The 13,779-nt window shown below is 54.9% G+C and overlaps 1 protein-coding gene across 3 annotated transcripts; it reads left to right on the top strand.

Annotated features, from left to right (window-relative positions):
* The first annotated feature begins 1,700 nt into the window (after window positions 1–1,700).
* Window positions 1,701–13,681, top strand: Lrch4 (leucine rich repeats and calponin homology domain containing 4). Of its 3 annotated transcripts, none has more exons than XM_010609405.3 (18): window positions 1,701–2,230; window positions 6,258–6,402; window positions 6,539–6,665; window positions 6,868–6,973; window positions 9,397–9,533; window positions 9,667–9,779; window positions 9,917–10,016; window positions 10,273–10,363; window positions 10,452–10,528; window positions 10,633–10,694; window positions 10,791–10,907; window positions 11,021–11,086; window positions 11,159–11,262; window positions 11,380–11,463; window positions 11,676–11,761; window positions 11,906–12,043; window positions 12,253–12,330; window positions 13,496–13,681. In XM_010609405.3, exons 1-18 carry the CDS (start codon window positions 2,011–2,013, stop codon window positions 13,598–13,600), a joined length of 1,956 nt encoding a protein of 651 aa, XP_010607707.1. In that variant the 5' UTR covers window positions 1,701–2,010; the 3' UTR covers window positions 13,601–13,681. The 3 variants fall into 3 exon arrangements, with proteins under 3 accessions (XP_010607707.1, XP_010607702.1, XP_010607696.1); XM_010609394.3 differs by lacking the exon at window positions 13,496–13,681 and adding an exon at window positions 12,634–13,227 and having other exon boundaries at window positions 1,898–2,230; XM_010609400.3 differs by lacking the exons at window positions 11,021–11,086; window positions 13,496–13,681 and adding an exon at window positions 12,634–13,227 and having other exon boundaries at window positions 1,897–2,230.
* The last annotated feature ends 98 nt before the right edge of the window (window positions 13,682–13,779 follow it).

Here is a 13,779-nt window from a genome sequence, read left to right as displayed (position 1 = left end):
GGCAAGGGGCCCCTGCACTGACACCTGACCCAGACAGGAACCCAGCAACTCAGCACAATTCTTTTTTTTTTTAAAGAAAATATTTATTGAAAGATGGCTTCTAAGAGACAAGGGAGCAGGGAAAGCGGGTTGCCCCTCAGCACAGCTCTTCACAGTCACAGGAAAACAATCCCAAAGCAGGTCACTTTCCAGGGTCCAGCAACATCACTGCATGCACGAAGGACAAGCTGTTAAGGTGAGAGAAGGGGATGGATATTTGCTCTGAAAGCTTAGGACACATCCTGGGAGCCGAGGTGGGCTCTGAAGAGGGCAGAATGTCTACACCTTCAAGGAGTAGCTGGCTCTTCTGGGGGCTCAAAGGAATCCAGGCCTATGGACATCCAGCTGGTCCTGCAGGCAAGGACAGATCCATATTTATGCAACTAGCAAACAGCCACTTTGGAATACCTACGAAGGTAATTTAATGAGTTAGTATGTGTTTAGGCATATCAATGTCTGAGATGTCACGTGGGAGAAAGCCGACTTCAGTTATTGGTGGTCAGCAACTATGAGCATACAAAGTGGACTCTTTTGAGTCTTACTTCACTACAAAGAATGTGAAGATCTCCAAGTGGACAGAAAAAGCACTTTCCACTGCCTCTTAGATTTGGGTCCCCTTTCTGCACTCCATTCCCCCAAGAAACAAGCAAGAGGTTTCAGATAGACCAAGACCAGGATAAAAGCAGAGGAAGTCAGCAAAGCCCAGAGTGGAGGATCAAGACCTGGCATTTTTCCCCAGTACTAGGGAATAAATGCAAGACCTTCACACTGAACTGCATCTCCAGTCTTTTTGTCTTTTTGACACAGGGTCCTGCTAAGTTGTCCAGGCTGGGCTGGAACCTTGCATTCCTCCTGCCTCAGACTCCCAAAGTGATGGGATGACAATTGTGCACCTCCACGCCCAGTTGTCAGGCTCTCGCGCTTTGATCTTGCTAATTCATCAAACCGCCTTCCTGCCTCAGTTTCCTTGTAAAAGGAAGGCTTTGCTCAGATCATTGCAATCCTTTTAAAGTAGTTTCTAGAATACTGAGATTGGGTTATTACAATTTCTGCCCAGGGGAAGTTCTCTGGTGACGCCAGGGAGCCAAGCAACTCCCCCTCGATTCTCTGGACGACTATCAGCTCCAGGGTGCGCCCCTACCTCGCACCCCTCCACGCCTTTGGAGTCCCAAGACCTTTGCAGGGCCTCAGCCTCTACAGCCGGAAATGGCCTTGGAGGCCCTTTTGGCTGCAACAACTGCCTGCAGGCTGGCCTACAGCCGCCTTCGGCCTCTCTCACGCCCTCGACACTGGCTAGCTCTCTAGCACACGGGAATCGCACGCGTTACTCCGGCCCGGGCACTGCAATCCCAGCAGGCCCAGGGCGCTGCGCTCAATTTCTTTAAGTCACAGTCTCAAAGTTCTAGCTCACCCGCCTCCTTTAGCTAAGGGATCGCCTTCTCGCCCATGCTATTGGTATGTAGAGCCGTCCGTCAGGGAAGGGGTCGGACCAGCTTCCACTGAAGGCTCTAATTGGTCTTTTTGACAGTCACTCTGCTGTATCTGGTTCGTTATTGGTCTTCATTGGAAAAGGACTAGGCGCCTCTGGCTTGAGGTCTCCGGGTCTCTAACCCTATCTCATTGAGAGCTAGAGTCCCCACCTCCGGGTTGGATCCGATTGGCTCCATTTCTAGCCCTAAGCATGTGATTGGATGAAGCTGAGTTGGGGCGGACCGACCAGAAGCGACGGCCGTTGGCGAGCGCTCTAGCTCTACCCCTCCCTTCCCTCGTCTGGCTCCAGCACCCGACGCTCCACCCCTTCGGCGGATTCTGATTAGCCGCTTCCGATGTGTCTGCCGATTGCGATTGGCCCTCTGAGTTCCTGACCCCATTTCCTCTCCCTGAAGGCGACTACGGCGGCTCCAAGGAGGGGGAGGGAAAAGGAGGGACGGCCGGTCCCGTCAGTCAGGCAGCGGGAGCCGCCGGGAGCGGATGGCGGCGGCAGTAGCAGCGCCACTCGCTGCAGGGGGAGAGGAGACGGCGGCCACGACTTCAGTGCCAGGGTCTCCAGGTCTTCCTGGGAGCCGTAGCGCAGAGCGAGCCCTAGAGGAGGCCGTGGCCACTGGGAGCCTGAACTTGTCTAACCGCCGCTTGAAGCACTTCCCCAGGGGTGCGGCCCGCAGCTACGACCTGTCAGACATCACCCAGGCTGGTGAGTGCGTCGGACGCGGGAGCTCCCGCAACCCTCATTTACATAGCCCCGCCCACCTGCTCCCACCCCGCCCCGGGTCTGGCCCACCTCTTCACCTGGCCACAGGTTTGCTCACCCCTCCTGATTGGCATAAAAGTACGACCACTCCCTGCTATAGAATCCCTGGGCTACAGCACTTTTCTGGTTTCACCGAACGCTCAGCGTCTCCGGGTCAGGCCCCTCCCCTCTTCGTTTGCTTGTTGCGCACCTGCACAGTGGTCCCGCCCCTCACCTGGTTGGCTGATTTGTTATGACCTCTTATACATCAGTTCTGATCGTTCCTTAAAGCAGCCTCTCAGCTTTTCTAACCAGTTCCTTCTCTCTTTGCTCGTTGTCTGCAACTCCTTCCCTGTTCCACCGAGATCATAGCAGCCCTAGGCACCCCTTTCCCATAGATCGTCTCTAACGACGGGATGTTTCTGTTGACTTTGCCATAGTCCCGCCCCCTTAAGTCTCTGACCTCTACTCTTCACCCAGGCAGCGCATGGGAAACAAGCAAATCTTTTACCTCTCCTCTTTTCTCCCTAACTTCTTCCGCCTATTATTACTGACGTTATCTGAGACTTATCCTGCTTCGTCTGTGTAGTCACTGTGGAGTTTGCGACCTCATAGGTACACTAGAATTCCCACTTCAGTTTCTGCTTGCCTGGGGGAGGGACTTGAGGCAGTTGCTGAAAGGAAGGAAATCCTATCTCCTAGCTGAGAGTACTAGCCCCCTGGAGACTCCTTCCACTTCCCACCCTCTGGATACCTCTAATCATGCTTCCTCCACTCCCTGGTATCTGTTGGGGTGGGGGGGGCTTCTGTGACAGGTAAATGAGGCCTGAGCTGCTCCGGCGGCAGCCTGTGACCTCAGGCTGTCAGCGGGGGTTTGGGGATCAGGAGGGAAGAAGACTGTATTCCCAAAGGCTGCAACTAGGCTGGGGTGTGAGGAGGATTGGGGACGTGGGCCTGGATAGAAGTGTGCATTTCTTCCCAGGCAGGTGCCGGCCAGTCTGCAAACACTCAGCCAGGCCCAGGCACACTCTCCCTACTGTTCTGGGGAGAACCACTTTTAACCTCTTCTCTTGCCCCCTGTATAGCAAGTGAATTCAAATGGGTGAGCCCCAGAAGCTGTTCTTATCCCTCTTAGACGCCCCACCAACCCCTAAGCTCCAGATTGACCTCAGCAGCTGTGTGACACTTGCCGTCTGTTCTCTTTCCCCTCCCCCTTGCTTGTTTTTGACAAAGACCAAATGTTATTCTTTACTTCCTTAAGGGCTCTGTCTCAGTGGACTCTTGGGGAAAGCTACCATGAACTGCCAGCCCCTCCCAGCTCCTGTCCCCTCCCAGCCTCCTCCCTCAGCATTCCAGCTCAGGGTGCAGCTAGGGCTCCTGTGAGTTCCCTTGTGTGGTGAGGCGGGAAAATCCCAGCTTCCTGGGAAACCCTCTCTTCCCTCCTCAGTCCTGTCAGGGCCCAGGTTCTAGGTTAGGTGCGTTGTATCTTTATCAGATCTCTTTCTCTGCACCCTCTCCCTAAGCAGAATCCTTCCAGCCTGAAATGGAAAGGGGAAGTGATAAAAATCCAGAATTGCCCCTACCCTGCACTACATGTCTCCTTGTTGACCCAGATGAAATGTTTCAGTGCTCTGCTGCTGATCATTCTGAACCTTCTCCTCTTGCTTTCCAAGCTATTTATGAGTGTCTTTCTTCCCAGCATGTTTCCTATGTTTAGGCCCCTGGCACTCCTTGGACTCTGTTCCCTGGGTCACCTATAGGAAGACTCTGGGGGAGGGGCCACTGTAGCAAAGGAGAAGTGTAGCTCATTCTCTGACAGACCACATCCTGTGCCCCTAGCCCTGCCTCCTCCAACTTGGGTTCCCTTCCGCTCCTAGCTTTTGCCCTGACACCCACTGTTTACGCATCAGAACTTGGTCTCCACCCCTTCATCCACATGTGCATGCGCAAGTACATTGGTGGATGCAGAAGAAGAAACAGGCGTTGGGCACAGGTGGGAGGACCAGATGCAGTCCTCCTACCCTCTCCGGAACTGTCTTCTCCCATGCCAGGTTCTCTGTGTATGTGTACCCGGGCTGGGGCAGAGGGGGAGAGCAAGCAGTTCCTGGGCCATCAGGCCGTCGTCTACCTTGGCAAACATAGAGCCTACCAGAGACAACCTGATGGATTGTTTCTACTTTATATATCTGGGGTACATATCCAGCTTTCCCTCACTTTAGCCTTTGTTCTCCCTATACCCCAGGAGTGCCCTCGAAGGAGCTCACCAAGATCTGATGCTTGGTACTTCCCCAGGAGGGCTGGGCCCCTCCCAGTACAAGCTGGCTGAGCAAACAGAAACAGGTTTCTAGAGGGCTGTGCAGTTAGCAGTTCCAGACTGGAGGGAACCCTGGGGCCTGCCCCCTGGAGCTACTACCTGAGATGGGGAGGATAATGGTCTCTTCCTATCCCCACTTCTCTACATCCAAGGTACTTACAAAGGTGAAGAACTCTTGAGGGGAAGCAGAAAGCCAGTGGGCTGAAGGAGGGAAGGAGGCCAGAGAACCCAGGATAGAAAGGACCGAGGATTCTCCCAGCTCTAGCTCAGCCTTCTGCCTTTCCCTCCCAGTCCTTGGGAATCTGGACCTTCTTGGTCCCTTGGTCCTGAGGGCTGGTAAGGAATTGTTATCCAGTGTCCAGGGCCTTATCTCTAGAGCTCAGATATATTGACCCTTGGTTTCTCCCTGTGTTGAAAATAGGGAGGAAGGAATTGCTTGTGGTTTTTGAGTTTTCCATATAATTTTCTCCTTGAACCTCTCAGCCTTTTTACCTTAATCTTTTCTTTCCGTGTGTGTGTGTGTGTGTGTGTGTGTGTGTGTGTGTGTGTATGTGTATGTAGTACTGGGAATTGAACATCTTTAGCCCTTCTTTAATTTTTGTTTTGAGACAGGGCCTCTCTGGAAGTCACTAATTTACCCAGAATGGGCTCAAAGTTTGATCCTCCTGCCTCAGCCTCCCAAAGTGCGGGATTACAGGTTTATGTCACCACACACAACTCCTTTTTTTTTTTTTATCCCCTGGGGATTGAACCCAGGGCCTTGTGCCTATTAAGGATATGGTCTGCCACTGGGCGTGGTGGTGCACGCCTATAATCCCAGCACTCGGGAGGCTGAGGCAGGAGGATTGCTGTGAGTTTGAGACCAGCCTGGGCTACATAGTGAGTTCCAGGTCAGTCTCAACTACATAGTGAGACCCTGTCTCAAAAAAAACAAAAACAAAAACAAAAAAATAGGATATGGTCTGCCACTGAGCATATACTCAGCACGTACTGAATCCCCCACTGTTTTCTTGTGAACACATCTCCTGTGACATTTTACACTCGCTTCTCCTGGCATCTCGGAACACAAGGAACCATAAGAGTTATATAGAATCCATCCACTCTTCCAGTAGAGCTCATGTGTATTCCTCCCCTCTTCCTGCCTGCCTGGTGACTCTAAGGCCGTTGCCTTCCTGGTCATTCTTGGAATACTGTATACTCCATTTTGCAGAAGGCTTTGTTGTCCCCCCAGAAAGGAAGCCCAGTTTATGGGCTTGATTCTTTCTTTTCCTTGTGGTATTGGTAGTTGACCATAAGGCCTTCACATTAAGTGACACCCCCATCTGTTTCATATTTTTTATTTTATTTTATTTTATTTATTTATTTATTTATTTATTTGGTACCAGGGATTGAACTCAGGTCCTTGCGCTTGCAAGGCAGGCCACTGAACCGCTGAGCTAAATCCCTGGCCCTCATATTTTTTATTTTGAAATGGAGTCTCGCTAAATCACTAGGTTGCCCAGACTGGGCTTGAATTTGTGATGTTCTTGCTTCAGCTTCCCAGAGGGGATTGCAGTTTGCATTACCATGCCTAGCTTGGGCTCAATTCTTTAGGTTTGCCAGGCATAGGGAGCTGGGCAGCTGGCTCAGGGGACACATTAAGGTCCACAGCTCTCCCCTGACACTTTCTTCCCCTAGACCTGTCCCGGAACCGGTTTCCCGAGGTGCCTGAGGCTGCTTGCCAGCTGGTGTCCCTAGAGGGCCTGAGCCTCTACCACAACTGCCTGAGATGCCTGAACCCAGCCTTGGGGAATCTCACGGCCCTAACCTACCTCAACCTCAGGTAGGAAGGGAACTTATCCTTGTCGCCTCAAGGATCAGTGCTTCCCACTCTGAGTGACCCTCTCAACCCTGAGAGGAGGGAAGGGCTGAGATGCTATGCCTGCGAAGTAAGCCTGCTGCCTTTCTCCTTTCCACAGTCGAAACCAGCTGTCATCACTGCCACCCTACATCTGCCAGCTGCCCCTGCGAGTGCTTATTGTCAGCAACAACAAGCTGGGAGCCTTGCCTTCTGACATCGGCACTTTGGGAAGCCTGCGACAGCTTGTGAGGATGGGGAGCTGGGCCTGAGGAGGGGCTGTTGAGCCAGACACCTGGGACCTCTTGATGGGGAAAGCCAGAAAAAGGCAGGAAGTACCCTTAGGGAAAGGCTTGGACTAAAGGCAAGGTAGCTAGAGACAGATGGGAGGGGGCAGTTTTTGTTGTTCCTGGTCTAACTGCTCCTTCCCTGCTGCTTTCTTGATTGCAGGATGTGAGCAGCAATGAGTTGCAGTCCCTCCCCATGGAGCTGTGTAGCCTCCGTTCCCTGCGGGATCTTAATGTTAGGAGGAACCAGCTCAGCACTTTGCCTGATGGTAAGGAAGACAACTAGAGGTGGGGCGTGCATGTTTACATCTTTATCTACTCAGGCTGCTGGAACATAGACACCATAGAAGGGGTGGCTTATCAACAACCATTCTGGAAGCCAGGAGGCCAAGCTCAGGGTGTTACTGTGATCAGGTTCTTTCTGGTGAGGGTCCTCTTCCAGATTGCAGATGGCCGACTTCTCAGTGTGTCTTCATGTGGCAGACAGCAGAGAGCTCTCTGGGGCCTCTTTTAAGGGCGCTAATCCCACTCATGAGAGCTGCCCTATTATGATCTAAATTACTGTCCAAAGGCCCCACTTCCAATACCATCACTATGAGGGCTCTGATTCCAACTTGCAGGAAGGGGAAGGACACAGGCATTAGTCTGAAATAGTTCATCTACCTTGGAGAAGTTATAGGCAAGGAATCTTCAAAGATGAATCATGCCTTAGTTGTCCAGGGTTTTGCAGTATTTAATGCAAACTGTGGCTGAATGTGGTGGCCCACACTTGTAATCCCAGGACTCTGGGAGGATTACAAGTTCAAGCCCAGCCTGGGCAACCTAGGGATTCAGCAAGACCCTATCTCCAAAAAGGTCTGGGGATGTAGGTCAGTATGATGGCTCTGGGTTCATCCCCAGTACTGCAAAAAAAAAAAAAGAAAAGAAAAGAAAATTATAAATGGTTTTATTTGCCTCATAAGCATAGCAATGCTGTGAGGCTAGCAAATCACAGATCACTAGCTCTATTTTATAAACTTGGGAATAGGCACAGAAAGGGAGGAGGTGAGTGGGCTTACTTCACATAGAATCTCAGCGTTAGAAGGGACCTTCGAGGTCACTTGGCATCAAAGCTCACAAATACCTGAGTCAGGTGATGCCCTGGCCAACTCTTTGAACCACAGGGTACCTGTGCAGGAGCCCAGGCAGCCCCATTTTAACAGCTAATTGTCATGCACCAACATTTGATAGCTCTGCTGGGAAGCAAGTGCACCTTCTTGTATTAAGCCTGTGCTGTTTTTGTGTGCAGCCCTGGTTTTAGGTGGGGGCCAGGTAGATGCGGGTGATGTGACCAAGATCTGGGGCCAGCTCTCAAGGGTTTAATGGGGAGAGGCAGATACTCACAGGGACAGTTTGAGAGCCCAAGGAGTGAGAGGGGAGGCAGGCCTCTGCTTGGGGAATGTGGGGAAAACTTCTTGCCAGAAGTTCAAGCCAGCACAGGCTGACCTTGGGAGGAGAAATCCTACCCTTTATTCAGGCAGAGAAACCTACCACCACGTGCAAAGCAGTGTGTGGGGTGGCAGCATGGACCAGAGGGTTACAGTTAGAAAAGCAAGCCAGGGTGAGGCAGAAAGGGCCCTATGCCAGAGCAAAGAGTGTGAACTTGGTTTGAAGAATAAGAGTCAAGTGACAACCCTTTTTTTCTGCCTCCCCCTACCCTTTTCTGCACCTGCCCTCTTTCTTATGAGTCTTGTTCTGTTTACTGTTGCTGTAACAGAGTACCTCAGGCTAAGTAATTTATAAAGAATAGAAGTTTATTTGGCTCATGGGCCTGGAGGCCAGGAAGTCCGAGAGCAAGGCACCAGCATCTGCCAGGCAACTTATGAGGGCTTCTTATTGAAGGCATTACATGGCGAGACAGAGAGAGTGGGCCAGGGAGAGCTTGCTTTATAACAAAGCCACTCCCTTGACAACGCATTTCTCCAGTAATGAATTAGTCCAAGAGCAATGAATTCTAAGCCTGAGGTGTCTGGAAGGCTTCATGGATGAGGGGTGGTTGAGCTGAACCTAGAAAGATGTGAGGACTGCAAAGTGGAGTCCGTGTGTACGCCTAGCTGAGTGGACAGGATGTGGGAAGGGCCAGAAGTGTGGGATGCATTGGTGGGCAGTAAGGTTGGAAGTAGTGGAAGCGGGATGGTTAAAACCTTTATCACGCTGGGTGAGGAGGTGCTTGTTCTATTCTGTGTCTAGGTCCACCATGAATCCGAGCTGCCTTCTGGAGAATTAGCAAAAGTTACCCTTCCCTTGGGCAGCCAGAGCCTTGCCTAAGGTGCAGGGCGTGGCCAGCACAGGGCCCTCTGGGGCAGGGCACAACCCACCCAACCTCCCCAGACCTGGCTGCACAGCATGGGATGGTTTTGAGTACTAGGGGTCACATTTTGGTCTGTGTTTTGTGCTGGTCACTTGAGAATGGGGATCCCTTGTGTGGATGGACAGCTGAGGAGGGACGCTCAGGACTGGGTGGGAGCTGAAGTCCAGATAGGGATTATGGGGTCAGATGTAAGTGGGAAGAGGAGCTGGGAGATTGTTCTGAGCCATCAGGGCAGAGGCTGTGATGGACCCAGGGTGACGGGCCCGCCAGAGCAGAGGGCAAGGAAGGAAGCACAGGCCAGGATCAGGCCTGCTCCTGACTTGTCCCTCACCCACCCGCCAGAGCTGGGGGACCTTCCTCTGGTCCGCCTGGATTTCTCCTGTAACCGTGTCTCCCGCATCCCGGTCTCCTTCTGCCGCCTCAGGCACCTGCAGGTCATTCTGCTGGACAGCAACCCCCTGCAAAGCCCGCCTGCCCAGGTGAGGAGCGGGCAGGGTGGGCCTGGGGGCAGGGATGCCATTAGGCCACGGTGTGGAGGGTACCCTTATAGCAGCCCAGTAGGATCTGGGGAGCCATTTCCCTCCTCACATCCCTACCTGTATCTCCTCACAGATCTGCTTGAAGGGGAAACTTCACATCTTCAAGTATTTATCAACAGAGGCCGGACGGCATGGGGCTGCTCTGGGGGACCTGGCACCTTCCCGTCTCCCGAGTTTCAGTCCCTGGTAAGTCTCAGTGGGAACGAAAGAAGCCTGGAATACTTTCTGTCTCTTCCTGGTCCCAGGGATCCCCCTGGATTCTGGTGGGAGGATGAGGCGGGCTGCTGCTAGCATGGGTCTGACCAGTCTCCCTGGCCCCCCAGCCCGGCTGAGGATCTATTTCCGGGACGTCGGTACGATGGTGGGTTGGACTCAGGCTTCCACAGCGTTGACAGTGGCACCAAAAGGTGGTCTGGAAATGAGGTAAAGGCCTCCTTTCCACGGGCTGTCGGTGGTGGGAGAGGACCTCTGGCCTGGGGACCCCTTGCCTGGTACCTCTGAATCTCAGAGTGACAGGTGGTAGCTGGAACTCTTCCTTGCCTTCCCCACTGTGCCTTAACGGGCTGGCTCAGCAACAGACCCCAATCTCAGTCCCTCACAGGGCTCTGCAGGCCTGGGGCCCTATGAGCCCCCAGCACTTCAGAAATCCCCCCCTCCCCTCTCCCCCTTCTGCCTTCAGTCAACAGATGAATTTTCAGAGCTGTCATTTCGGATCTCAGAGCTGACCCGGGAACCTCGAGGACCCAGGGAACGGAGGGATGATGGCTCTGGTGAGGAGAGTTGGGCCGGGGAGGCCAGGATGGGCAAGGGCAGTGGGCCCCCTCCTGCTAGCTGACTGACATGCCTTGGCCCCTCCAGCTGATGGAGACCCGGAGCAGATCGACTTCATCGACAGCCATGACCCTGGGGATGATGAAGAGCGAGGTGCAGCTGAGGTGAGGATCCAGCAATGACCCTCCTGCGGTAAAAGAGGAGCTAGAGAGGGTGAGGTGTCCTGTCGGGTCCAGGCCACCTCTCACCCTCTGCTGTCTCTCCTTAGGAGCAGCGGCCTCCTGAATTAAGCCCCGCGGCAGGGGACGGGGAACGGGGACCCAGCAGCAGGTACCCCAGCCCCCGCCTGAGCCTGCCCCCTGCCTTTTACTGGCAGCCCCTTGCCCCTCTCCTGGCCCTGACTAGGATGTCCTCCTGTGTGTCCAGGCGTGAGGAACCAGCTGGGGAGGAACGGCGACGCCCAGACAGCTTGCAGCTGTGGCAGGAGCGGGAGCGGCAACAGCAACAGCAGAGTGGGGCTTGGGGGGCCCCCCGGAAAGACAGGTGCAGGTCCAGGGCTGGCGAGGGCTGCTGCTGGCCAGTGGGCTCCTTTGGGCCACTTGGCCCTTGGGCTGAAGTCTGCCTGCCAGTTGACTGCACCTCTCCTGTTCTTACAGTTTCTTGAAGCTGGGCGTCAGGGCCACGGGGGGCAGAGCTACCCCATCCACTCAGGCCACCCACAAGTAGGTTCCCTCCTGGACACTTGTCCCAGGGTCTTCTGACCAGACTTCTAATTCCCTTCTGTCTCTCCTCAGTGGGCCTCCCAAGCCCAGCGCCACCCCCCTGGGAGCTTCAGGGTCACAGGGAGCCCCCACACCTGCTCCTGCCTCACAGGAGCCCCTTCCTATGGTTGGACCAGGTGTGCAGGGACTTTGGGAGGAGGATGGGGTGGCTGGGAGCTGGTGGCCTGAGGGGAGAGTGGGACACTGACGGGAAACCTCTCTCACCTGTCCTCATCCCTGGCACTGGCCCCCAGCGATAGCACCTGCTCCCCGGCCACACGGCTCCATTCAGAGACCGAACAGCTTCCTCTTCCGCTCCTCCTCCCAGAGTGGCTCAGGTGGGTCTCTTTCCTCCCCTGCACTGCCCTTGCTTTGGTCAGCTAATTGGGGGGCTGGTGTCATTTCTGGCCTATGGGCTCTCTAGGTCTGTTGGCCCTTTGTGTCAGAATTCCACGAGCAAAGAGGCTGGAGGGGTGGTGCCAACCCTTGGGAGCTGGTGACAAAATCCATGTGTGTGGAGACAACCTTGTGTCTTCTTTTTTCTTTCTAGGCCCTTCCTCACCAGACTATGTCTTGAGACCTCGGCCTCCCAGCCAGGTTCCAGATGAGAAGGAATTAATGTCTCAACTACGCCAGGTAAGCAGAGGTGGCACCGTGTGGGTGGCCTGGAGTTAGTATGGCACCTCCTTTCCCCAGGTCCCTCAACACCCTCTTTCCTACCCTAGAGCTCCCCCGAGGTGGGATGGGGCAGGTGTGACTTCCCTGATACCCCTCCCCCAGATCCTTGAGTCAAGGCTGCAGCGGCCCCTGCCTGAGGACCTGGCCGAGGCTCTGGCCAATGGGGTCATCCTCTGTCAGCTGGCCAACCAGCTCCGGCCCCGCTGCGTGCCCTTCATCCACGTGCCCTCGCCTGCTGTGGTGAGTGGGGCGCGGGGGAAGTGAAGGGGGACAGGGGCGCCAGTGGTCTTTTCCTCATCCGCTGTTCATTTCATACTGTTTTAGATTTTTATTGGTACGTTTGCAGTACATAATGATTATTCATCATGGGGAGTTGGTATGTGCACATAACACATTTTATTTCTTTTTACATCCCCTTGCCCTCCTCTCTGTTCATTTCTTACTCTCAGCCAAAACTCAGTGCCCTCAAGTCTCGGAAGAATGTGGAGAGTTTCTTAGAAGCCTGTCAAAAAATGGGAGTGCCTGAGGTATGAGGGTTGTTCTGTGCTCTGAAGGGTGGTGGTGGTGGCCAGGGCTCCCCGAGCACTTTGCATGGGTGGCAGGTTCCATTCACAGGGTGTCTGCTCCCCAGAGAAGCGGATCAGCGCACCCTGCCCTGCTCGCCTCCCTGTCCTGCTCGCCTCCCTGCCCGCACGCGTCCCTGCCCCGCATGTCTCCGTGTTGGTGTGGCCCTGGCCATGGCATGTGAGGGTGGGGGTGGGAAGGACTGTCTGGCTGCTGCTGCTGACATCTGTCCTCTGTCCTTGTCACTGCCCTGCCCTCCTTCCCAGGCTGACCTGTGCTCGCCCTCAGATCTCCTCCAGGGCACTGCCCAGGGGCTTCGGACCACACTAGAGGCTGTGAAGCGGGTGGGGGGCAAGGCCCCCACACCTGCCTGGCCCCCTTCGGGTCTGGGTGGCTTCATCTTCTTCTACGTGGTCCTCATGCTGCTGCTCTATGTCGTCTACACTCGTCTCCTGGGTTCCTAGGGCCACAGTCCCCCTCCCCATTTCTATTTATAAGATTCCTGCTCATCTCCCCACCCCCACCAGTGGTGCCTTCAGCCCCTACCAAAGACACTAGCGTACCCCTCACAGACTCTGACCTCAGAGGCTCCACTGTGGTGCCCCTGGACCCTGGGCCCCCCGCCTCTGGCCTCCCTCCTGTAGCCCCTGCCCCGCAGTGCTGATGGTGCCTTCAAGCCTCTCCTGCTCTGCGCTGCCCTGGGCCCCCAGGGATGGCGAGAGCGCCACTCTTTCCCTCCCCCACTGGCTGCTATGGGGGGGCTAAATTATCTCTATTTTGTAGAGAGAACTCTATATTTGTAGAGGATGTGGGGGCCCAGGATGGGTCCCTGGCTCTGTGTATAAACTGTACAGACTGTGGCTGCCTCTGTGTGTTTGTGTCTGCTCCTGGTCGGCCTCCGGGCTCTGTGTGCCAGCCTGCCTGCTCGGCATTTCCCTCTGGAAATGACAGCCTTCTCCTGCCCCCTTAGCCTTGGCCCCTGGTGTCAGCTCTCGTATGTTACCCGCTGGCTTCTCCGCATTTCATCTGTTTCAGACTGTGGGCACAGTGTCTGCCAGGGCACCCCTGACCTTCCCTCCTCCTCCGGGCCCAGGGCAGGGGGAACTTAACGTGGGCCCCTCCCCTCAGGAGTCCCTGTGCCAGCCCCACCACATCCTGGAGGAGGAGGGGGCCCCGGGCAGGGGCCTCCCCCACATCGCTGCTGTGGTCCACGCCCTGCTGGAAAGGCCTTAGGGGTGGCGGTAGGGGTGCAGGGCCTCAGCCGCCTGCCCCGAGCCCCGAACAGAAGACAAGTCGGGGCTCTGCCCTCTAACAAGGACTTGGTGAGGGCGGCCTGGGCCTGGGGCACCATTCCCTGTGCCCCTGTGTAGCCAAGGGTCCCAGTGGAAGACCCTGGGTGGATGTTGTGTCAA

Source organism: Fukomys damarensis, unplaced genomic scaffold (genome assembly GCF_012274545.1).
Source record: "Fukomys damarensis isolate Sample0158 unplaced genomic scaffold, DMR_v1.0_HiC HiC_scaffold_17, whole genome shotgun sequence".
Lineage (NCBI taxonomy): Eukaryota > Metazoa > Chordata > Mammalia > Rodentia > Bathyergidae > Fukomys > Fukomys damarensis.
This window is presented reverse-complemented; position numbering and strand designations above follow the sequence as displayed.